The sequence below is a fragment of the Pristis pectinata genome, chromosome 9 (assembly GCF_009764475.1).
Source record: "Pristis pectinata isolate sPriPec2 chromosome 9, sPriPec2.1.pri, whole genome shotgun sequence".
In the NCBI taxonomy this organism is placed as follows: domain Eukaryota; kingdom Metazoa; phylum Chordata; class Chondrichthyes; order Rhinopristiformes; family Pristidae; genus Pristis; species Pristis pectinata.
This window is the reverse complement of record NC_067413.1, coordinates 20,070,082-20,095,395: the sequence shown is the minus strand read 5'-3', so window position 1 is coordinate 20,095,395 and position 25,314 is coordinate 20,070,082. Positions and strand designations below refer to the sequence as shown.

Genomic DNA, 25,314 nt, shown 5'->3' with positions numbered 1-25,314 from the left:
CAAGGTATATACCTCTTTGAATTACACAATTAGCAATGGACATGCTACAGGGAGGTTTACACTACTTGCATTTTTACTCTGCCTCAGCAGTTTTCCCAAGCTCATCGACTTTAGTTCCAATCTTGATGAGGCTTCACTAGGGCCTTAGTTACCTTCCATCATCTCCATGGTCCAAGGTTAGTGTATGATAGAAAATGCACCATTTCATGAGTGCAGCTCTAACAACTCTCAAGAAACTCAATAGCATCCAGTAACGCAACCCATTTGATTAACAACTCACAAACCATTCTAATCATTCATTACCTCCTTATCTGTGCATCGTAGCTGCAGTATATACTATCCACAAAATAGCATAAACTAATTCAACTGTACCCACCAAACCAGTGACTATCATAAAGAAGGATAAAGCTTTTCAAAATGTCGACTGTTCATTTTTTTCCGTAGATGCTGCCTGACCTGCTGAGTTCCTCCAGCATTTTGTGCATTGCTCCAGATTTCCACCATCTGCAGTCTCTCTTGTGGCACGGAAATATATTGTTTTTCTATCATCATTGTGGAGTCTAAACCCTGGAGCCCACTCCCTAACAGTATTGTGTAAGTACATTCTTAAGGCGGCAGCACAGCACCACGTTCTCAAGGCAAGTGGGAACAGCCAAGAAATGCTTGCCTTGCTAGTGACTCCTGCATCCTAAAAAGCCTGCCTCATCATTTAATAAAGTCATGACAGATCTGACTGTAACCTCAACGCCGCCTTCCTGTCCACCTTCAGTGACCTTTCACCTCCTTGCTTATCAAATATCCATTAAATGACTTCAAGATTGGCACTGCTGATGCGTATTGCAAAACTAAATTTCTGTGCCTTAAGATCTGACACTTTAACCTCTGGGTAATAAATTGTGCTGGGCTGCCCCTGTGTGGTGAATAGATGTAAACAATGCCATGTTTGAACATAAGTAAACAGGCCATTAAATATTAGATTTAAATACCTCTACAATTAATAATTCAAAGGACATTGAGACGAAATTGCTGCAAATGATAAGCATTTCTTATGGAAATGGCTTGTTTATTGGTCTCCAATGTGAGACCAGGAAACAAGGCACTTCCATAAGAAATGCTTAGCCAAACCTTGCTGGATTACTTAACTTTGCTGCCACCAGGTGGTCATTTTTTAAATTCATTTTTCGGGGGAGACTTTGGCATCACTGGCAAAGCAAGCTTTAATTGCCCATCGAGATGATGGTGGTGAACTGACTTCTTGAATAGCTGCTGTTCTTCTCGTGAAGGTCTTTCCACAGATGAAACACTTTATGTGTGCCTTCACAGAAGAAAACAGAGCAAAACCTTTTGGAAATAATGGAGATCTATAACTCGAGCGAATGAGAAGCTCAAAGAAATTAGCATTAGTGAAAAAAATTTTTGGAGAAATTAATGGGATAGAAGGTTGAAAGGCTGATAAATTCGCAGGACTTGATGACCAACACTGGTGGTTTTTGAAGGAGGTTGCTACTTGGATAGTGGATGCACAAGAATCCTCTTCCAAACCTTCATAGATTCAAGAACAGTTCCCAGAGATCGGAAGGTAAGAACTAAATCCCCTCCATTTAAGAAAGGAGGAAATAAAAGAACTATAGATCAGCTTGACATTGATAGTAGGGAAAATGCTGGAATCTATTATGAATGAATTTGTAACAAGGCACTTAGAAAGCATTTAGTTTTGGGTAGAGTCCATATAGATATATAAAGGGAAATCTCATTTGGCAAATGTGTTAGGGGTTTGTTGAGATTGTTACCAGCAGAATAGATAAGGGTGTACCAGCTGATGTGATGTATTTGGACTTTCAGAAAGTATTCGATAACATGCCACTTAAGAGGTTTCAAACAAAACAAGTGCACACAGAATTGGCGGTGATATATTTGTGTGGATCGAGGATTGGTTAAAGAACAGAAAACAGACCGTAGGAATAAACAAGACATTTTTATGTTGGGAACCTGTGACTAGTGGGGTGTAGCAAGGATCATTCTGAGACCCTCAGCTGCTTATTATTTGTTCCACTGTTTTGAATGAGAAAATGAAGCATAATCCATCCAAGAGGCATCACAGGGCTCTCGGTAGGTTAAGTGAACAAATGAAGACCTGGCAGATGGAATACAATCTGAAAAGAGGTGTTCCACTTTGACAGAAAAAATAGAAAGGTGGGGTATTTTATAAATAGTGAGAGATTGTGCACGAATACTGAAAATTAACGTGCAAGTAAGGCAAGCAATTAGGAAGGTGAATGGCCTTTATTGCAATAAGATTTGAGTATGAGAGTAAGTAAATCTCCTGCAATTATATTGGGCCCTGGTGAAACTGCACCTGGAAGGTTGTGTACAAGATTGGTCCAAGGAAGGAACAAGTGCCACAAAGATTCACCAGACTGTGGGGTTTGTCCTCTGAGGAGAGATTAAGCAGATTGAAACTATACCCTGTAAAAGAAGAGAAATAAAGGACTGCAGATGCTGGAATCTAGATAAAAAACACTAAGATGACGGAGGAACTCAGCAGACCAGGCAGCATCCACGGAGAAAAGCAGGCAGTCAATGTTTCGGGTCAGGACCCTTCTTCAGGATTGAAGATAGGAAAAGGGGAAGCCAGACATATAGGAGGGAAAAGAATGTTGTGTACACAATGTTCTCAGTAGAAAAATGTGGCACAATCTCACTGAAATGCAAAAACTTCTTACAGTGATTGACAAGGTTGATGCAGGAATGATATTTCCCCTGGCTAGGGTGTCTTAAAATAAGAGGTGGACCATTCAGGAGAGGTGAGAAGAATTTTTCTTTAAAACTGGATGGTGAATTTTTGGAATTCTCTACCCAAGAGAGTTGTCGAGGCTCAGATGCTGGGAATGACAGATTCTTGAATATTAAGGGACTCAAGGGAAATGGGGTTAGTACAGGTTAAAAAGCAGGTGCATGGTTGGGGATTTAAATTTGCCAGATTTTGGAGGGGCATACATGCACATTCTTCCTATTCTGGAGTGAAGCTGTTTGTGTGTCTATAACCTCAGTTTATATTTTTGATGGTTATTGGAGGAGCTTATACCCAACATCTCTCCAACCACCAACTCCTCTGTGTTCTCCAGAGTCTGATTCCGTCTTCAATTAAATGTCACCCACACCTTCTCGCAAAGGTAACTGGGTAATGATCCTGGGTGAGAATTCAATTTCATTTCTCATTTTTATGTTGCCGTGGTCAATTTTAATGGCTTTTCTGAGAGGGATTAAGATTGGTGAATCACCACAGGCCTCGCGTCATCATAGACTGCACAGTTCATTTTTCACAACTGGAAACCTTTATCACGGTGGTGTGATGGACACTGAAGTATAACAGGATATATTGATCAAATGGTAAAGTGAGCAAAGGAATGGCAGATGGAATTTAACTGAGACAAATGTGAAGTGATGCATTTTATGTACTTAAACCAGGCCAAGCCCATACACAGTGGCAGGGCTTTGGAGAGTGTTGTTGAACAGAGACACCAAGGGATACAAGTACAGAGTTCCCCGAGAGTGGCAACACAGGTAAACAGGGTGGTGAAGGAGGTGTACGGCACGCTTGATTTCATCGGCCATGGCATTGAGTACAAGAGTTGAGATGTTATAATACAGTTGTACAAACATTGGTTGGACTGCACTTGGAATATCATGTGCAGTTTTGGTCGCCAAGCTGTGGGAAGGAAGTGATTAAGTTAGAGAGAAAGATTCACAAGCATATGGAGGAATTTAAAATAGAGGGATATGTGGGGGGAAGGGGGTTAGATAGTCTTAGGCGAGGTTGGCTCAACATTATGGACTGAAGGTCCTGTATTGTGCTGTACTTTCTATGATTCTATGTTACCTGGACTGGAGGGCTTGAGTTATAAGGGGAAATTTTATTGGCTGGGACTGTTTTCTCTGGAGCAAAGGGGGTAGAGGGGTGAACTTATAGAGGTTTATAAGATTATGAGTGTAGACAGTTACAGTCTCCTTCCCAGGGTAAGGGATTCTAAAACTAGAGGGCAGAGGTTTAAGGTGAGAGGGGAAAGACTTAAAGGGGACCTGAGGGGCAATTTTTTTCCACAGAGAGAGTGGTGGGTATATAGAATGAGCTGCCAGAGGAGGTGGTAAAAGCAGGTGCAATCACAATATTTAAAAAAAAACATTTGTAGAGGTACATGGATAGGAAAGGTTTATAAGGATACAGGCCAAATGCAGGCAAATGGGATTAACTTAGATAGTCCTCTTGGTTGGTGTGGACATTGGGCTGAAGGGTCTGTTTCCGTGCTATATGACTCCATGAATCATGCATCCAGAGTGGGAAGGCAGAAAATGACATTTTTCTCATGCTACTTTGCACTGTCTACTGCCATGAAATATTTCTTTACAGGTGCTTTCTTCCAGGCTTTGAACCTGGCGCACAATTTGAAGCCAACATAAACTCATCTGGATTGAGTCTGAGACACTGATGACTTGAAGGGTTCGTACTCAGGCAAGATGTTGCACATTCTCAGTGAACCATGGGGTGCACTGTCTATCAATTGTGCATTAATATTAAAGAAACTGCCTCCAAGAATGGTCTTTATATCATGAAGGCGGAGACGTTGGTAAGGCCGCATTTGGAATATTGTGTTCAGTTTTGGTCACCCTGCTACAGGAAAGATGCCAAGGGGGTGCAGAGGAGATTTATGAGGATGTTGCCCGGACTCAAGGGACTGAGTTATGGAGAGAGGTTGAGCAGGTTGGGACTTTTTTCATTGGAGCGTAAGAGAATGAGAGGTGATCTTAAAGAGGTGTATAAAACCATAAGGGGGATAGGTAGGGTGAATGCGCACGTCTTTTCCCCAGGGTTGGGGAATCAAGAACTAGAGGACGTAGAAGGGCAAGATTTAATAGAAACCTGAGGGACAATTTTTTCACCCAGAGAGTGGTCAGTATATGGAATGAGCTGCCAGAGGAAATGGTTGAGGCAGGTACATTAACAATATTTAAAAGGCACTTGGACGGGTACATGGATTGGAAAGGTTTAGAGGGATGTGGGCCAGAACACAGGCAAACGGGACTAACTCAGATGGGAATCTTGGTCGGCATGGGCCTGTTGGGCCGAAGGGCCTGCTTATATGCTGTATGACTCTATGACTCGAAGTCACCAGAGTCCATTTTGGTTAACTTTCTTAAACCTCCTTCTGCAAAGTTACAGCAATGACAATTTACAACAATGCTTTAAAAATGCTGAATGCTAATACTTACAGGCTCTCCTGGTTCTCCAGGGTCTCCTTTCTCTCCATTTAAGCCCTGGAAAAAATCAGAAAAGAACAGAAATAGCTGTCAGTCATTGCTCTCCAAGATCACAATGATATAGATTATTTTCTTAAGGAGAGAGTCTCTCTGTAAATTTAAATACCTTTGGTCCATGGTTTCATGTTGTGAGAAATATGAGAAAAATGCCTCCTTGCTTTGGATTTTCTGAGAATTATCTATGAGCATTACCCTGCCAACCTATTCTCCCCAGCAGAATTTAGTTTCTTTTAGTTATCATTCATAGTATGTGGGTGTCACCAGCACAGCCAGAATCTGCTGAGCATGAGGTGAATAAACTATAAACTTGTTGAATTGTTGCATTCTATGTTGTGAAGTTCCTCCTAAAATTCTGTTAGGTGGGAGTTTTAGTTCTTTTCAATGTTGACTAAGGAACAACAATATATTTCCTTGAGGAAATTTGAAAGTGGTGTGATGTTCCCATGCACCTGCTCCCTAATCTTCTCACAAAGGTAATGAGGAGGAAATTCATCTTGAGTTTTTTTTTGCTGTGAATATGTACATAAAGTAGCTTCAGAGATTCAGATTCATTAAAGTTAAAGAAATCAGGTTTCCAAATTACTCTCAGTACAAGTGATTGAGACTGAAATCGTTCTCCATCAACTCTTTCTGGAGGTTTTGGCTCCACAGATCTTGGCAGTCTTTTAGTATTTTGTTGCTCTAAGTGTGAACTTAAACTGTGAGTGTTTTTAAACTATTTGCCCATTGTGAATATTAGAACTACTTGCAACTTTATAGGAAAAAAACAGCATTTGGAATCTGCTTTGAATTTTGAAAGTAAAAGATACTGTATCTCCTACAAGGATCTGCTGAGGCATTTGGTACTTACAGTTATCAGCAGGATGGTCATAATCAGTCAAACCTCTCAGGTGACCTGATCTGAACCCAAAGGAACTGGACGATATGAGTCAGAGTCAGGACAAGCATCAAAAAAATTGCAAGTCCACAGACTTGGCTAATGTTCAGATTGGCCAAGGTCAGGTTCAGGTTTTAACTTTATGCCTGAGCAGATCTCTGCTCTTGTGCATTGTTCTATCTGACTGCAGACCGGCAATGATTAGAAAAAAAAACGTGATTTTGTGCACTGGAAAAGACAAACGTGAGTTCTTCTGCCAATTAAATGTTCCTTCATCTGTATATCTATTTTACTTCTTGTCGTGATGAAGAATTTTATGTGGTTTCCCCAAATGATGCTATTAAAGAAAACTGGTGTTTATTCCAAACCTACCGGTAGTCCGGGTACAGGAAAGCCATCAGTTGTCTGGAAAAAAAATGGGGTAGAGAATAAATTTAGATTAACCTGTAGGATACTTGCTTGAAACTGCTTCAGTCTGCTACAACTAATCTATTCTGTGGGGGTGGGGAGGTGATTGGCATGTTGGCTTTCAGGTATCTGTTATTCATTGATATCACTGGAATGCGAACAACCTGCCATGTTACCATCATTCTGTCTTTATTATACACTTCTGGAGAATTGTCTGCTACGATCTGCCAAATCATATCTCATTGCTTTGGGCACCTCCAAAACCTGGGCCAAAGTATAACTCTGTGATTTCTGAATTTGTTACCACCATAAAATTATTATAATTACCCCAAGGTTCTTGGAATAACAGATGCCAGCTTTAAACTTGACCCGATGAGTGTATGAGTCAATGTTATTTGGACACTGACTCCTTCAGATATCTCATCAAGTCCATCATTTGCTCATACTCACCGTCCCTGGTAAGCCTGGAGAACCAGGAGGTCCAACAGATCCCTAGAACATGAGATGAAGAAATCACCTGTGAATATGGGCCAATACTCTATTGAATTTATATTCTCATTTTAATTAAATGTTTCCCACCTTTTCACCTTTTTCTGCTTTTGGACCAGTTGCACCTCGATCTCCTTGTTCTCCCTGCAAAGACAAAACATGGCATTTAAATGGTCCAAAATATACAAATAAAAGACTGTGACTTTCCCTGCACCATCAATATATTGTTCCATCTGACTTTCCATTGCCCACCCACATTGAAAGTCCAAGATTCAAGCAGAAAAGATTTTTCACAGCACCACAGGGTAGTGAGGAAGGCTTTTGGCACGCTGGCCTTCATCTGTCAGGGCATGAGTATAGAAGTTGGAACAGATTTCATGGAAGATTGAAATAAACAAAAATATGCAAGAAATACTCACTGTATGGGGCAACATCAATGTTGAGAGAAATAAATTATTGTTGACCTTTCGCTATCAACCTGAACTCTTAACTCTTTTTCTCTTGTCACAGATGCTACCTGACCATCTGAGTAGTTCTGACATTTTCTGTCTTTATTTCAGACTCCCAGAACCTACAGTGTTTTCATTGTGGATTTCTGATGCAAGGTCACGGACTTTAAAAAGTGTTTTTTGTTCTTCATTCACCATGGAGGCTGCCTGGCCTATTGAGTATCCTCAGCATTTTCTGCTTTTAACTTCAGCATTCACAATAATCCACATAATTACTATGTGGATAACATTTCACGCACAAACACCAGGATTGAAACTGGTCATGTGCCTTTCTGTAGGGAACCTAATGGATGGTGTGAAAATAGGAAATGCCCAAAATAGAATGCACAAGGCTTGATCTAAGTTGGATCTTGTATCTCATTACAGCACTTGGGATGAACCACCAGTGACAGGCAGCTCAGCAATACTTAAGTACCCCATATTGTTGGGCTGCAATGGCCTTAGATAAGTCAGTCAGGGAAAGGGAAATCAGAGTGAGTGAGTGAGTGAGTGAGTGAGTGAGTGAGTGAGTGAGTGAGTGAGTGAGTGAGTGAGTGAGTGAGTGAGTGAGTGAGTGAGTGAGTGTGTGTGTGTGTGTGAGTGTGTGTGTGTGTGTGTGTGTGTGTGTGTGTGTGTGTGTGTGTGTGTGTGTGTGTGTGTGTGTGTGTGTGTGTGTGTGTGGAGTGGCAGTTAGAGTTGAAGTTGGGACAATCGGGACCAACAGCAGATCACTGGGGAGCTGGATGGAGCTCTCTTACTTTCCTTGTCTCAAATTAAAATAAAAACACATTTACTTAGCTTTAGATAATAACATAACAGAAGCAAAATTCAACCAAAAGGCCTATTGAACCTGCTCCACTACTCATGAAGTTTATGGCCAATCTGGGACTTCATGCCAATATTCCCACGTGATCCACATATTCCTAGGGGTCCAAAAATCACTTTCATTCTTGAATACACTCAATGACTGAACTTCCAATACCCAGAGAATTCAGAAGATTTGTGAACGTCTGAGTAAGGATGTTTCTTCCTCAACTCAGTCTAGCATGACTGATGTCTTTTCCGGAGAATCTCCTTGATGGAAATAATGATCAGCCAAAGTCAAAGTCGAGTTCATTGTCATATGCACAAGTGCAGTGAACACTGAAGAATCTTCAGCTGAACAGAGGGAAGTTAGAAACCTGTGAAGGACAAGATCTAAAGGCTTTGGAGTTGCTGGGGTTCAGCAGCAAAGGGGCCTGTGGATTATAGTTTCACTTTTCCCAATGACTAGCTCTGGTTGGATTTAACCAAAATCATAGATTTATATCTTAATGTAACAGGCCACCTAATCTGAAAGAGATAAAACAAAGTCACTGACCTTTTCCCCTTTTAATCCCCTTGAGCCTGGTAGTCCATGTGATCCTGGAAGGCCTGGTTCTCCCTGAAAAGTCATTAAATACTGTGCATGAGAAAGATCGCTAATGGCATTGATTAGATCAATTACAAATTTATACCATTGCAAACTGGAAATTAAAGTAAACAGTAATGTATTGCAGCAAAATCACTGAATGTTGCCTCTCAAAAGTCATTCTTCATTAGTTGGGCTAGTGGGTCTCAACAAGCCTATCAACTTTTTTTTAACCAACTGAAGGTGGAAGTGACATTTCTGTACTCTCTACGGTTGCTGTAATGTTATTGAACATGTGCCAAAACCTTCACCATACCTTTGTGTTAGGAACAAAGGCCAAGTGGACACAGGTAGTATTAGGTGCAGGGTTTCAATGATTCAGTCCATGCACTTCCTGCTCTGACCAACACAGTTAAGATGACTGTATTGCTATTGATGTGTAACTTGTTAAACCATCAATTATAGATGGAAGCAACAAACAATCTGCTGGAGGAAGTCAGTTGAGTCGAGCAGCATCTGTTTGGGGGGGGGGGGAGAGAAATTGTTGATGTTTTGGGTCGAAACCCTCCAACCGTTGAGTTCCTCCAGCAGATTGTTTGTTGCTCCAGATTCCGGTGTCTCCAACTACAGATGGGAGATGCAGCAACAACATTGGGCTTTAAAGCAGCAAGAAGTGAATTTGTATATACAGTTAATTGTGACCAGGGCTCCCCAAGTCAAACATCCCCAAGTTAATGCAAAAGATACCATTAGCTGGATGAGGGTGGACAACTTGGATTGTTTTCTCTGGAGTATCAGAGGCTGAGGGGTGAACTGATAGAAGTACATAAAATTATGAAAGGTAGGGTAGATAGTCTTTAAGCCTGGGTGGGAACATCAAATACTTTAAGGCAGCATAGCTTTAAGATGAGAGGGGAGAAGCTTAAAGGAGATTTATGAGGCGTTTGTTTTTTGCACAGAGAGTGACAGGTGCCTGGAACATACTGCCAGGGGAAGTAGTGAGATCAGATATGATAGCAAAGTTGAAGAGGCATTTAAATGGACACATGAACAGGCAGGGAATGGAGGGATATAGACCATGAGCAGGCAGATAGAATTAGTTAAAATTGGTATGGTCAGCACAAGCATAGTGGGCCAAAGGGCCTGGTCCTGTGCTGTACTGTTCTGTATTCTTCTATGTTTTATTAACACAGATGTTTGGGTGTGTTGGAGCGATGGGGAGGTGGCTGGGAGAGGGAAGCAGCAGCAGCATTGGGGAGATTTCCTCACTCAAAATTATATACAATTCCATCATAGGTTGCTTAAATGTTATTATAACTAGTGGACCAAGGCACTATTTCCTCAGGGTATGAGAAGTTTCTGGTGAGTTTGTTCACACACCATTATGGACATACACTTGTCCACAGCCATTGATCAGAAGCAGTCTGCTGACTACTGGCCTTGGAGATTGTCAGTCATAGGAAGTGGTCCCTACATGATGCAGGGCAGAGAGGAACGTAAACAAACTGATTTACTTTGGACGGTGAGGATTGGACAGGAAAAAAACAAATCTCTCTGAAGTGGGATCGCCAAAAATATGTTTGGGACCTTGTGCCTGAGACCTTCTAAAGCAAAGATGCCAAATCTCTGACTGACACCTGCCTGTGGAAATTGATCAGTATTGACGTTGGGAAGTGGTCAAGGAGACACCGTGATCTGCTGGGGTGCTGGGGAAACAACAACCTGTCAGCATTTGATAATTTTGGGAATCAGAGATGAAGAAGGAACTACATAAGTAAGGAGAGTGTGAACTGATCCATTCAGAAAAGCATATGTTTTGAAAGCCTTCCCTTACCTTTTGTCCACTGGGGCCTGTGATACCTGGACTCCCTGTTTCTCCCTATTAAACAGGTAAAACATAAGTCAACAACTCTGCTGCCACATTGATAATTATCTGCTTCACACACAGGTAATAATGAATAACCCTCAGTAAATAAATCCACATCTTTCCCCTTACCTTTTCACCAGGTCTTCCAGGCAAACCATCTTGGCCTGGCTCTCCATCTTGCCCCTGAGTTATTGAAAAGGGAAATCAAAGTGAATCTTTCAGCATCATTGGAAATGATTGTCCCAATCCAAATAGCCAATTTAATTCTTCAAAGAAATTTGTTCACTTACATTTCATTTCCAGAAGAGAATAAATGAGTAATTACTTGCCTTAACCCCTGGAGGTCCAGGAAAACCATTTTTTCCATCTATTCCAGGTGGACCCTGAAAATATATCAGTTAGAAATGCATCAAAACATGAACTAATTTGGGATTATTTAAATAAAATGGATAAAAACATCAGGCAAATGATTTCCAAAAGTTGATATTGAGCTTGCATCATCTTCAGTTAGCAAAATTGTCCATGTTAATTTAAGGACAACTGCGTTTCAAAAACTTCTATTTAAAGCAAACTCTAACAGTTTTGTTTGGAAGGCAGCAAAATAACAATATGTTAGATTTGCCAGTGCCACATTCTGAGCAGCTAGGAACTGCAGCATAAAAGTATACATTTCTAACAGCAGAAGTGCAATGGAATCAAAAGGAGATTTTCCTTTACTCCTGGATCCCCTGTAGAGTTTTCATTTTGAAGAACTTCTCTTGTTTTCTGTCAGTGGGATTGTTAAAGACTCTCGAGCAGGGACAGGCCTGTTGTCTAACCCACTCATCACTGAAGCATTTTTGAAAGTGTCCCTTAACAAATGTTACATTTTCTAGAGCCTAAGGCCTAATTTAGCCATTCACCAAGGAGGTTGTGCAAACTGAGCACAGAATTTTCCATAAATTTACATTAAAAAATATCATTATTCTGGTTTACCCATCCTTCTTCCCCTCTATTTAGAGCTGAAATGAGCATTTCAAGAGACAGTAAACGACAATGCAATGGAGTAAGAGATGAGAAGTGGGAAGGACCTAATAGATCTATTTCTGGATGGCATAGATATGATGGGCCTTCTTCTGTGCTGGAAGTTTCTATCATTCTATGAAATCTAGCTCTACAAATTAGAATAAGCAGTTACATGCATATAAATTTGGAGAGGAGGAGGATGAGAGGTGTACAAGATGATGAGGCATAGATCAAGTGGACAGTCAGAGACTTTTTCCCAGGGCAACAATGGCTAACACAAGGGGACATAATTTTAAGGTGATTGGAGGATGTTATAAGGGGGATGTTAGGGGTATGTTTTTTTTACACAGAGAGTGGTGGGTGCGTGGAACGCACTGCCGGGAGAAGTTGTGGGGGCAGATACCTTAGAGACATTTAAGAGACTCTTAGATAGCCACATGAATGATAGAGAAACGGGGGGGGGGGGGGGCTATGTGGGAGGGAAGGGTTAGATAGATCTTCGAGCAGGATAAAATGTTGATACAACGTTGTGGGCCGAAGGGCCTGTACTGTGCTGTAATGTTCTATGTAAATTACATTTTTTCACCAGGCACATTAAACATCTACTTATTATACACAGATTCACTTGTACATTTGCACATGCATTCTTAAATGCTTAATGATTATTGGAGAGAGAGAGAGAGAGTGTGTGTGTGTGTGTGTGTGTGTGTGTGTGTGTGTGTGTGTGTGTGAGAAAGTGCGCGCGCCCACATCCCCTTTGCTGACCCTCATGCACATGATCCCAGCAATGATCGTGTTAACACAACAGAATGAAATGTCTCTGGTATTTTACTGGAATTAACCCACTAAAATAAATTGCTTAATATCTTGGCTAAAAATATCAATGAAGTCAATTCTTTTCAGCAAATAAATGATGGGTTACTAACATGACACAGCAAGGTTTCACACCCCTCCTCCTCTCCTCTTTGTGTTTGAGGATTGCTTACCGGTTTTCCCATTGATCCTGGTTTTCCTGGAAATCCAATTTCACCTGGCAGCCCCTAACAAATTGAATTTGTTAATTATATGGCTTCAAATTTGAAATGTCATCAAATAAATAAACAGAATCATCCTAGCAACACAGCACATCTGTGATTGTACTTCCCCACAAGGTATGTGGAAGTTCCTGACGGAAGGTCTACCTCCTAACATTCTCTAAGTTAACCAGTAGACGTCTGAAAATTCATCGCCTTTGAGAACAACCATGTATTTCCTTTCTTTCTAATACCGTAATTTAAAACCATACCACACTTACTCAAATCTATACAGCATGAACTTCAGCTGTGAAAAACTAAAGCTGAAGTAACCCCAGGCACATACTGGATTAGCTAATAAAACAGTGAAGTTAATGAAAATAAATATCAGGAGATGTAAAATGATTCGTTAATTCTCCATCACCTTTTTAAAAATTGCACAAAAGCTGCCTCTTCATCATACTTGCTAGCTAACTCTTTAGACAGGGTTTTACAGAGTAAAGTTGGAAGCCACATTGTGGATTGTTCAATTTTAGAAGATAACTTGCTGGCAAAAATATGGTGAGGAATTTAAGATAGAGGGATATGTGGGAGGAAGGGGTTAGATAGTCTTAGGAGTGGTTTGAAGGTCGGCATAACATGGTGAGCTGAAGGGCCTATATTGTTCTATGGTTCTAGTGGAGTTTGTTACTATTTTGCACAGCAAAATTTATGTGAGAGAAAGGATCTATGGCAAAAAATGCAGAAGTCGTTGGATGAGTTGCACTGCTCCACAGTTAATGTTGCAAAAATGGAATCTTCTTGTCCAATTGAAATGCACTGAATAGTGTGAAGTAACCATATCTGTGCAAACCAAATTCATTATTGTAAATGAAAAAACGCTTTTAATAAGTGGCATTGGGAAAATTATATTACAGTAAACTCCCTTTTATTTGGTATTTATCCACTCACAATTCTCATGCAACCTGCCAAAATTTCTAAGTATTAAACAATTTCATAAAGTTGTTTCAAGAATGTAAATTTGAATTTGGCACGCCAGGTTCCGATTCAATTTTGTGTATGTGCACTCTCCATCAGTCTACAGCACAACAGCCTGCCCTCCATCCCTCTTGTGCGTTTACAAGAGGTGTTTGGTTCCAATTGTGTTTCATAAACTCTACTGTATTTCTCCCATTTATTCACTATGTTAGAGAAGAATACTTCTGGTAAAGGTACAAAGTGGAAAAACATTGCTCTAATATTCAAATGTAAAATGGAAATACATAAGAGACTGGAAAAAGGAGAAAATCATACTGTTCTCATGATAGAGGTTCCTCAATGATTGTAACATTAAATCACAAAATGCAAAGCTTAAAGATCCTTTCCTGAACTCAGAGAGTGATAAAAATATTTAAAAGCACCATACAATGCATAAAGCTAGGCTTAATGATCTTGATTATGGTTTCTATGATTGGTTTTCCTCAATGAAATCAGAGGGCACATCTATCTCAGGGCAGTTTCACCTTCTTCATTCACACTTTTCGCTTGAAAGTAGGAAAGCATGCAAGCAATGCGTACATTAGGGATCAATTCAAGAAGGCTAGTAAGCCTAAATCTCCTTAGCCTTCTATTTTGACTCATAAAAGTTCTATTAAACCTGATGAAATACCATGAGAGTATTCAGAAGACAGCAAATAAATTGTACTGCCCTTTTGGCCCAACACATTGATGCAATCACGGAGAAGGCACGCCAGCGGCTCTACTTTGTTAGGAGTTTAAGGAGATTTGATATGTCACCAGACTCTTGCAAGTTTCTACAGATGTACAGTGGAGAACATTCTGACTGGTGGCATCACAGCCTGGTATGGAGGCTCCAATGCACAGGATTGCAAGGGGCTGTAGAAGGTTCACAAGATCACAAGATAAGGGAGCAGAAGCAGGCCATTCGGCCCATCGAGTCTGCTCCAAGGAAAAGGGAAAAAGAAATGGGGTGGGAAAAAAAGAGAGAGAAAAAAAAACTATTCTAATCCCATTTGCCAGCCTTATCCCCATATCCCTTGATACCCTGACTATTTAGATATCTGTCTATCTCCTCCTTGAACACCCCCACTGATCTGGCCTCCACTGCTGTGCGTGGCAAGGAGTTCCACAATTTCACCACCCTCTGGGTAAAGAAACTTCTCCTCATCTCTGTCTTGAAACTGTACCCTCTAATTCTAAGATTGTGCCCTCTGGTCCTGGACACGCCCACCAAGGGAAACAGCCTAGCCACATCTACTCTATCCTTACCTGTCAACATTTTAAATGTCGCTACGAGGTCCCCTCTCATCCTTCTGTACTCCAGCGAGTACAGTCCAAGAGCCGACAAACGCTCATCGTACTTAAGCCCTTTCATTCCTGGAATCATTCTCGTAAATCTCCTCTGAACCCTCTCCAACGTCAGCACATCCTTCCTAAGATGCGGGGCCCAAAACTGCGCACAGTATTCCAAATGAGGCCTCACTAGCGCCCCGTAGAGCCTCATCAACACTTCCTTACTTTTATACACTATACCTCTCGAGATGAATGCCAACATAGCATTCGCTTTCTTAACCACCGATCCAACCTGGTGGTTAACTTTTAAGGTATCTTGTATAAGTACCCCCAAGTCCCTTTGTACTACCGCACTATCAATCTTCTCTCCTTCTAGATAATAATCTACCCGCTTATTTCTACTTCCAAAGTGTACAACTGCACATTTCTCAACATTGAATCTCATCTGCCATTTCCTTGCCCATTCTCCTAAACTGTCTAGGTCCCTCTGCATTCTTTCTATTTCCTCTATGCTCCCTACTCCTCCACTTATCTTGGTGTCATCCGCAAACTTAGCCACACAACCATTTATTCCATCATCCAAATCATTGATGTACAAGGTAAAAAGGAGAGGCCCCAACACCGACCCTTGCGGCACAAGACTCAGCCAACTTCATCATGGGCACAACTCCCCCATCGGCGAGGACATCTTCAAGAGATGGTGCCTCGAGAAGGGGGCATCCATCACTAAAGACCCTCACCATCTGGGCTGTGTCCTCTTCTCATTACTACCATCGGCAAGGAGGTACAGGAGCCTGAAGACCCACACTCAATGATTTAGGAACAGCTTCTTCCCCTCCACCATCAGATTTCTGAATGGTCCATGAACCCATGATCACTAGTTCATTATTCCTTTTTCTGCACTATTTAATTACTTTATAATTTATAGTAATTTTATGTTTTTGCATGGTACTGCTGCCGCAAAACAAATTTTACATCATATAATTCAGTGATAATAAACCTGATTCTGATTCTGAGAATTAAGTGATTTTAGTTTAAGTGGTAACCGAACCCAGGCTGTGCAATGCGTGAAAGTCTATGTGTAGCCTAAATAAGATTGTTTTTATGAAATTAAGTTCAAACAGTGAATTTTATTTTGAATGTTTTGCAAAATAAGCATGAAAAGATGTTTTTTTTGTTCATTTATATTTACACACAGGGGCAGTGCAGTTGTAGGCTGATTAGCAGCAACATCCACTTTAAAGATTTGGCACTTAATGTGACAGTGAGTACAATCATTCATTTGATTTATTTTTTCCTCATTTTACATTAATACTGTTTACCCTTAAAATATAGAATTGCAGTGTAAAATATTGTTAACTTAAAAGAGTAAGGAGTATGACATAAAGTTTATCAATTTATTTCAAGGTTTATGCACAGAATGCTTCTGTGTGTTGTACAGTAATTTAGTTTTGAGTATCATGGTTGAAGGGTCTGTTCTGGTGATGTATTGTTCTATGTAACTCCCATGCAAACACATATTCATGTAACTGACACCCCCATTCCCCATGGATGCCAGATGATTGAGAGTATACTGTGTGGAGTCTTAATCCTTCAGATTTTAAGATTGGAGACTTCTTTTATTTTAAAAATGTTGCTTTACTTTTTTTTTGCCTGTTTCTTTTTTTGCTCTCACTTGAGCTAATCTTTTCTTACTTCTTCAGTTCCAAATTTGGCTTTTGGATAACCGATTCCAATTTGCACACTTTTTTTCCCCCAATTCTTACACTGCTCATTTCACAATTCTTTGACTGGATATATTAAAAAAAAATAGTCAGTTGATTTTTCCTACTTGCTTTGGTTCCAGATGCCCGGATTCCTCTCTCTGACACATTATTGGCTCATTTATCCTCTGACTTAACACATAAAATATTGTAAATAAGTATGAATACAAGTGCAAGTTTAATGATTAGCATTGAATTTAATGGCCCACATTTAACATTACGACCTTTAAATAACCCTAACCCTGTTTTTCAATTTGACAAAAGTAAACAATGTTATTAAAAGGGAAGCACAGTCACTCAGTATTGACTGACTCAAATGATAGTTAATGTTGACTTATTCTCTACTATAATAATATTTCTCTTGGTTGGATAGATAATGTGCACAATCCTTCTTACCTGTTCTCCAGGATGTCCTGGTGCTCCTGGAATACCAGCCTCTCCTTTAATACCCTGGATAAATGAAACAAAGCAAATACTTCATTTTCCATTTCCCCAATAACTCAGTGAATTAATCTGGTGAATGGTTGAGCCTCTCAAACTAGAAACGTTTCAGGCCAAACCCACGGTCAGTTGACCACACCCAGGATGGCAAGAGGAACATCAGTGTCCTGTGGAGGTGAATAATCAGTTCCTGGTCAGTGACAGTGGCAAGAAGGGATATTCATGTGGATGTTACATAGAGACACTTGAGCTTGGCTGTGATATCTTTATAACTTCAAATATTGTACAAATAATTGTCTAAATTTATATATGCACAGTCACTTGACCAATCTGCCTGGGTGTAATTGGCACCTATCCATCATCATGCCAGTTGACAATCAACATGTTATGGTTGGGAGTTGAAAACAAATTTGTGAGAAATCATAATAGAATGAACATTTATTCCAAAGTGCCATTGCAAGAGCTTGAAGTGCATTTGCAGATAAGACTTATTGGAGTTCTGGAATTTTTGTAAGGAAAGACTACTGGCCTGAATTCCTGTGTTCAGGACTTTCAACTCTCACTCAAAGACTCAAGTCTACACCCTTGAAGGGAGCTAAATAATGCTGCATCTCACAAAGATGTATGGTAGTATGGAGATAGATCTTGATTACTATCTCAAGTTTTACCACAAGAGATTATAAAGAGGCATGAGTTCATGACCCATGAAAGACTCAACATCAAAATTAATAACTAAAAATTAACACCAAAATTAATACCTAATGCCAGTAAGGTTATTCAAATAGGATGCACAGTGGCATAGCTGGTAGAGCTGCTGCCTCACAGCTCCAGCACACTGGGTTCTATCCTATCTATGTGCATTTTGCATGTTCTCCCAGTGTCGGTTTCCTCTGGGGAATCCAGTTTTCTCCCATTTCCCAAAGACACGCCAATTGGAGAATGAATTGGCCACTGTTAATCACCCTTAGTGTAGTATGAGTAGCAGAATTGATGGGAATGTGGGGAGAATAGATTGAAGGGAATGGGTAGCTCTGTGAGCTGGCACAGACTCGATGGTCTTCTTGTATGTCAAAAGGAAACATGAAACATAAGGTAGTTGGGATGGGATGGAGGGGAAAGGGTGAGCAAAATGGTTACACATCTGTACTTAACTTTGCATTTTTTGTACATGAAATTATGCCATGTGACAAATAAGTAATCAATATGACTGTATCATGTTAACTTGCCATTTGGATTAACAGACTACTAACTAATTTATTTTAAACCTGCTAGCATTTCTACTGGAGTCACACACAATGGACTTGATGAATGTAGTCCCAGTGTGGCTGACCTGTACTACAACTCCATATACATGCTTGAACCACATATCCAGATCTCCCAAATCCCAACACATATTTGCGATGAAAGAATTAACATCCAGAAATTGGACCAGTCCGCACCTTTTTATGTGTGAATCCTGCATAAAAACAATTTTGTGCATGCTTTGAAATTGTGCCACAGATATCCTCGTGAAATCCAGCCAACTGGGAAATTGGACCAGGTATTTCCTTCCTCTATTCAGCCTAATGCTGATGTCATTTCCTCATCATGTTTTGCGCATGTAATGATGTCATCAACATTCACAGTACTCATTAATTAATTCCTGACATAAATTGGATCAAAACTTTGCAATTTATGACCACCTTATTAACTCACAGTTCAACATACACATCGTTATTAACTCATTGTTCAACATCGTGAACAATGCCTGATTTAAAATGTTCCTCCAGGTTATTGTTTTTCTTTGCTAAAGATCATGCCCTGCACTTTTTACTTAAATAAAAATGCTTTGCTGCCAGGCCTTGGCAGAGATTGCAGCTCTTGTGAAGTGATAACAGCAGTTCACAGATCCCTTAATGTGTGAACCTGATGACTGTAGCTTATGACAGGGGCTTGGGACTACCCATGGCCATGGGATACGATTGGGCAACTCCACGCTCTGAGTGAGTCTTCCCCAAGAGCCCCAAGCTGTTATTCTTGGAGAATATGATATCATTGCTGTGAGCTTAGCAAGCAGCAGTGACCCTGAAATGTGCAAGTCATGTTTTAGCACTTAAAATTAACGATAATAAAGATTTATTAAAGCAAGGATGTGTCAGAGTTATTTTTTTTCTGCTGACTTCCAGTTTGGTGTGGGCACTGCACATGGGACCTGCTTAGGGCAACAAATTTAGGGGGAATCCAGTTGCTAAGTGTAAATACATACCTATTTCTACCCTATAGTGTAATTTCACGATTACAAATGTTCAGAGAAGCCAGTGGAGTGTATAATAGATGCCCAGTCCGCTGCTACCAGCTGTCACTCCCAAAATCAGCAACAAGCTGGAGTTCAAATGGACCTAAAGGTGAGAAGGCAGGCTGGAACCAAGCGGTCTTGAATGGGTGTTGGCTAGTGGACCATGGAGGGTGAACCAGGAGCAGGGATGGACTGAGCGAAGGAGCAACTAACCAAGGGGCGCACAACAGGGACGGGCTGCAGGCTTAAGCAGGAAGAGCAGCACGATTGGAAGTGGACTGTGAAATGTGAAGCGGTGCAGGGCGCACCAGGTCAGGTGAAGCATGAACCAGATAAGTCTGAAGGCAGCACGAAGTGAGAGTGAACTATGAGGGGCCAGAGGCAGCAGGCGGCATGGATAAGCGCAGAGGGAGAAGGATGATCTGGGACGGATCTGGCAAAATGGGTGCTGAGCCGGCAGGGAGAAGCTCAGGCGGACCTGAAGGGGCAGAGGCAGGGTCAGGCCCAGTGGACCTGAAAGGGAGATGGCAGGGCGGGGCTCAGGTGGACCTGAAAGGGCGATGACCTAGTGGACCGCAGACGGTGAACCAGCAGGAGGGATGGACTAAGCGAAGGAGCAACTAACCATGGAGTGATGGGTCACAGAGTGAAGCAGGAAGAGCAGCGCGGTTGGGAGTGGGCCAGGCAGTGTGAAGAGGGTACGGACACAGCAGAGTGAAGCAGAAACCATGGGATTAGTGTAGATAGGTATAAGGGCGGCACAGACATGGTTGATGGAAGGGCCTGTTCCTGTGCTGTATGGCACTGTGATACTATGAATTAATTCTGTGGGAACAGTTTACTTTGCAATTCTTGACCGTGAGATGGCAGCATTTCCTTTGGAGATGATCTAGCTTCAGTCTTTCCATTCGTAATGCTCACAAGTTTATCTAAAAGTATTCCTTGCAAGGTAATTGTGAAACTTACATTTTTGCTGATATGTAAAAAAGAGAATAGTTTGGGGACCATTCACTGTCATTTTGTAAAATAAAATAGAAACATTCCTAAGTGATGTTACAACTTATCGAGCAGCAACCAAATACATTTTCTTTTAACATTTCTGTGTATGTTACCTTACTGTGGTAAATAGTAGTGCTTGGAAGTAGAACACTTTACATTTCATTCTTCAATGTCAACATCAAACACTGGTAATCCAGCATCACAGTTCCTTTACTCACTCCAGCAACATGTTAGCCCCAATTTCAGAGGTCACCCTGATGGCAAAGGTGTGATAATTTTCCATCTTCCACATCCCAGAGTGAAATTGTTAATTCCGATTGGAGTCTAACAAGGAAGACTTTTGGTGCTCAGGCTCAATTGTCAGCATAATCTCAATCAAGGCTCTCCCATGAAAGACAATAATTTCATTGTACTGTTTCTTGCACACAAAATAAAGTAGCAGTTTGTGAATGCCCTGGGTTGGCTCCGTAATGGTTCATTTGTGAAATGCACCTAGTTGAGAGATTTAAGTACAGGGATATGATGGGTTTAGAGGGACATGGGCCAAAAACAGGCAAATGGGACTAGCTGAGATGGACATCTTGGTCGGCATGGACGAGTTGGGCCGAAGGGCTTGTTTCCATGGTATGACTCCATTACATGATAACAGAAGAAATTGGAGCAGGGATGAGCTACAGGGCCCTCATTCAGTGGCATTGTGTCTGAATTTCCACATCATCTCCACTTTCCCACTTTGGGTTGATTCTTTTACAGTCACGTTACACTATGCAGTCAAGGAAGATGCTAGGTTTAATATGTATCACACAGAGTACTTGGTTGTTACTATTCTATCTAATCAACTTCAATGCTGCATTGAATCTGGAGGAGCTACTCATAATTCTCAATGGGGAATATTTAATTCCACTGTGGTCAATGAAATTTTCATCATGGTAAAGAACCCCAAGTCATCTTCAAACAGAAGCATATTATTTGTATATCATCTTTGATGTGGCATCAATTTAATGTTCCCTCTGACAGATGCTAGCTCTGACAATTTAGAACTCCAAGTCAGATTGTGCGCACAAATCTCTGGATAAAAAGCTTTTTTTTATTCAAAGATACAAGGTTTACCAATAAGCCAAAGCTGACCCCAAAGTAAGTAGCCCCACAGCTTTCAGTTAAACTATTCTGTACTTTAAAATCTTGTTATAAATCAAACTATATTATGCAGATTTAAAAGCCAGGATTCTGATTCATAACTATACCCTAGAAGTATTAGCATACTCTAGAGTAACAGCAGTACAATACTCTGGAAGTAATATAAAACTCTCAGGAGTTTACCACTCACTGGGGATCCAGTGATTCCCTGTATACCAGGCAGTCCTCGATCACCCTTCCTTCCCTAAAAGGAACAGCAGAAGGACCAAAATCAGTGATGGAACAGAGCAGACAAAACACTACACACAAGGGAAGAGGCAGCAACTTTGAGTGAGGCATGATGGAATTTCATTCTGTGGTTGCAATATCAGTGAAAGAAAGAAGAAAGAATCAATTCACATGTTCATGATATGGAAGGGAATTTTGCATAGAATTTTACAGAGAACTGGGCTTTTGGCTCAACTGGTCAATGCTCATGTTTACACTCAGAGGGCCTTCCTCTTATTGTTCTTCAATTAATTGCACAAACAGAGCTCAATATTCCTGTTTCCTTCACGTTTTTGTCCAGTTTCCCTTTTAGAGTGGTTGTATGGCCAGAGGTGGCATTCCGTAGCTCAGCAGCATGGAAGGGCCACCTGTTGGGAAGCAATTTGAGAGAATCATTGGAACATACAGTGCAGATGTCTAGATTGTGATATCACATCATCATAGAAATGTTGATCATGATAAAAGGACTTTGAATTTTTAAATATATTTATGGCACTGACATTGGCAGCAAAGTGATAAAACATGGTTTACACACAATCTTTATTTTACCACCATGCACTCAATGTTAAACCAGCTTTCTCAAAGCTCAGCACGCCAAACCTCTGTTAACCTGGTGCATTCGGGATTTTAGTAAAGCTGGGCTGGGAGATTTTCTGGATAGTTGCATCCTATTACCATTAATACCCTAATACACATTGTAGTATAATAAATTTTCTCATGAAACCAGTAGGTTTAAAGGGAGTGCTGGAAACAGGGGCCCTGTGAGTTTAAAGGGAGTGGGAGAAACACTTCCCAGTGGGCCAAATATTGAACCATTGGGATATCCAAATAATTGGACAGCAGACTATTGGAGTTTTACTGGCATTGCTTTCTGTTTCAATGAATTTCCACTGTTGAAGAAGAACTACATCTGGATCATGCACACAGCATGGGCTGTTGATTTCAAATGGCCCATTTTGTAGTCCATGTTCTGGGCAATTTTAGGTATTCTAGGTTATTCATCTTTAGGGATAGATCTGTGCTGCTCAGTTTCAAAATGTTTCTCTCTCAGTTTTTTGCCCTTCTCCCTTGAAAGTGTTGACTCTAGTTGATGGATTGAAGTTGGATACTGTAGCACCTTACACAAAGGCAAGAAGCAAATGCAGGATGAGTGGATGTGGCGAGGGAACAGGGGTGGGGCTGCGGTGGAACAGGGTACTGAAGCAAGTGATGCACAAGGAAGTCAATTTTAACCACTTTTTCTCATTCACATAATGATCAATCCCACTCCCCCACTTATTTCCCTGTAATGTATTCACTTTCACATGCTTATTAACCTTCCCCTGCTTCTCCTACCATCCACTAACATCAGCAGAGTTCCCCAATTCGGTTTCTGACCTCCCCACTATTCCTTGGCTTGGGACTAGGTGGTGAATTATTGCTGAACTCTTTGACCACAAAGGAGGAAATAAGCAAACATGGCCAAGCCCAAGTTTGATGTCCAACTTCTTCTTTGTTGATCACTTAAGAGGAGTAGTCAGTCAATTGTGAAAGTTAGCAATCTTGATGAGAAAAGACTATCACTTCCTGGTGCAAATAGACTAGCAGAGTACCAAAGATCTGTGTGACTCATTTCCACCCCACTTTGGTCATTAGGCATCTTCCATCTCCCGAGACTAACAAGCTTTGTTGCTGAAAATAATAGCACCACTATTTAAAAGAAAATCTAAATCTACAGAGAAATTGAATCTGATCGAAATTGCCACTACATGGAGCCATCTTGCAGAATTCCACACTCCACATTCTGCCTCCAGTTGAAAGGGTGTTGATTTTAACACTGTGGGATTTAATTATTTACATACCCTTTGACCTTGTGGACCCGGTTTTCCAGCAATGCCATCCAGACCGGGAGGACCCTGAGATTAGAAAACAAAGCATACAATATTTTATTAATCCTATTGACCTGCCTACTGTGAAAGTTCATGAGAGTTGCCCCAGGTTATTTCTCTATGGATTCCTTTCTTCCCCTGGAGAGCAATTACTAACCATCCTGATCCATTGAGACAGGCGTATAGTTTGTGTTTCACAGCAGCTTTGTTGCACCATGCATTTTGACAGATTTTTTTTTGCTCATTTTAGAATAAGCAATTTTGATCCAAGACAAATGTATGCATGGTCTCCAAATGAATTACAATGAGATAAGATAAGATTTCTTTCTTAGTCACACGTACATCAAAACACACAGTGAAATGCATCCTTTTGCGTGGAGTGTTCTGGGGGCAGCCCGCAAGTGTCGCCACGCTTCCGGCACCAACATAGCATGCCCACAACTTCCTAACCTGTACGTCTTTCATACAAACTCCTTACAGACAGCGGCCGGAATCGAACCTGGGTCGCTGGCGGTTGTAAAGCGTTACGCTAACCGCTACACCACCGTGCCTGCCCACCCTGTTGTTCTGCAGCTTCCTATATTGTATCAAACTGAGCCCAGAAGGGGTACACAAAGGTGTTTTGTCCTTCAAACACCACATGTTTCTAAAGTGGCCATTTGAGATTTTAGGAAAAAAAACATCAATTTTGATACGTCCTCAAATTTTAGTTTTGTGCATCACTGCAGGCATCATCACCAATTTCCCCACTCCAAAATCTTCATTCTCATATATGATCCTACAGTATTGAAGAATGCTGTTAGGTCTATCACATCTATTCTGGCTCTTGGGGTGATGCCATTCCCCCACTTATTTCCCAATAAGACATACTCCTTCACTTTCTCATCAGCTCCATCCTGACTTTCCTACCAACCTCCCGTGCCAGTGAAAATTTACAGTGACTAATTAACTGACCAATCAGCACACCTTTGGAATATGGGAAGAAACCAGAGCACTGTGCAGCCACAGGGAGAACTTGCTAACTCCACACAGGCAGCACCGGAGTTCAGGATTAAACCCACATCATTGATACCGAGAGGCATTAGCTTTATCTGTTACACACTGTGCCACTCCACTATCACCTCCGTGTTGCTTTCCAGGATCTGCCACATAGATTAAACCTGTGCATATGGTTAAGTATTCTTCCTTTGCTATTGTAGTGTTTTCTTCTGCGGTTTAACATCAACATAATATCTGCTTCTAATTGTAGTTTGAAGGCCTATGTCATTGGCAGGAATTACCTGACACTTTCTATTACGATAATACACATAGTCACACACACACACAGTGGATGAGAGGAATTAAGCTTTCATTTGTGATAATGCTGCAATGTTGAGCAATAACTCAAATTTCTTCCTTGTAAACAATGAAAACACTTAC

The 25,314-nt window shown here is 40.9% G+C and overlaps 1 protein-coding gene across 1 annotated transcript in view; it reads right to left on the bottom strand.

Annotated features, from left to right (window-relative positions):
• Positions 1-25,314, bottom strand: part of LOC127574444 (collagen alpha-1(XXII) chain-like) — a 241,751-nt gene that overhangs the window by 72,147 nt on the left and 144,290 nt on the right. Inside the window, exons 21-30 of the mRNA XM_052023460.1 lie at positions 23,869-23,922; positions 17,305-17,358; positions 12,827-12,880; positions 11,165-11,218; positions 10,965-11,018; positions 10,803-10,847; positions 7,181-7,234; positions 7,052-7,093; positions 6,566-6,598; positions 5,269-5,313 (exon numbers count right to left, since the gene is read on the bottom strand). Coding sequence (XP_051879420.1) covers positions 5,269-5,313; positions 6,566-6,598; positions 7,052-7,093; positions 7,181-7,234; positions 10,803-10,847; positions 10,965-11,018; positions 11,165-11,218; positions 12,827-12,880; positions 17,305-17,358; positions 23,869-23,922 — 489 coding nt within the window. The remainder of the gene's footprint in view (positions 1-5,268; positions 5,314-6,565; positions 6,599-7,051; positions 7,094-7,180; positions 7,235-10,802; positions 10,848-10,964; positions 11,019-11,164; positions 11,219-12,826; positions 12,881-17,304; positions 17,359-23,868; positions 23,923-25,314) is intronic.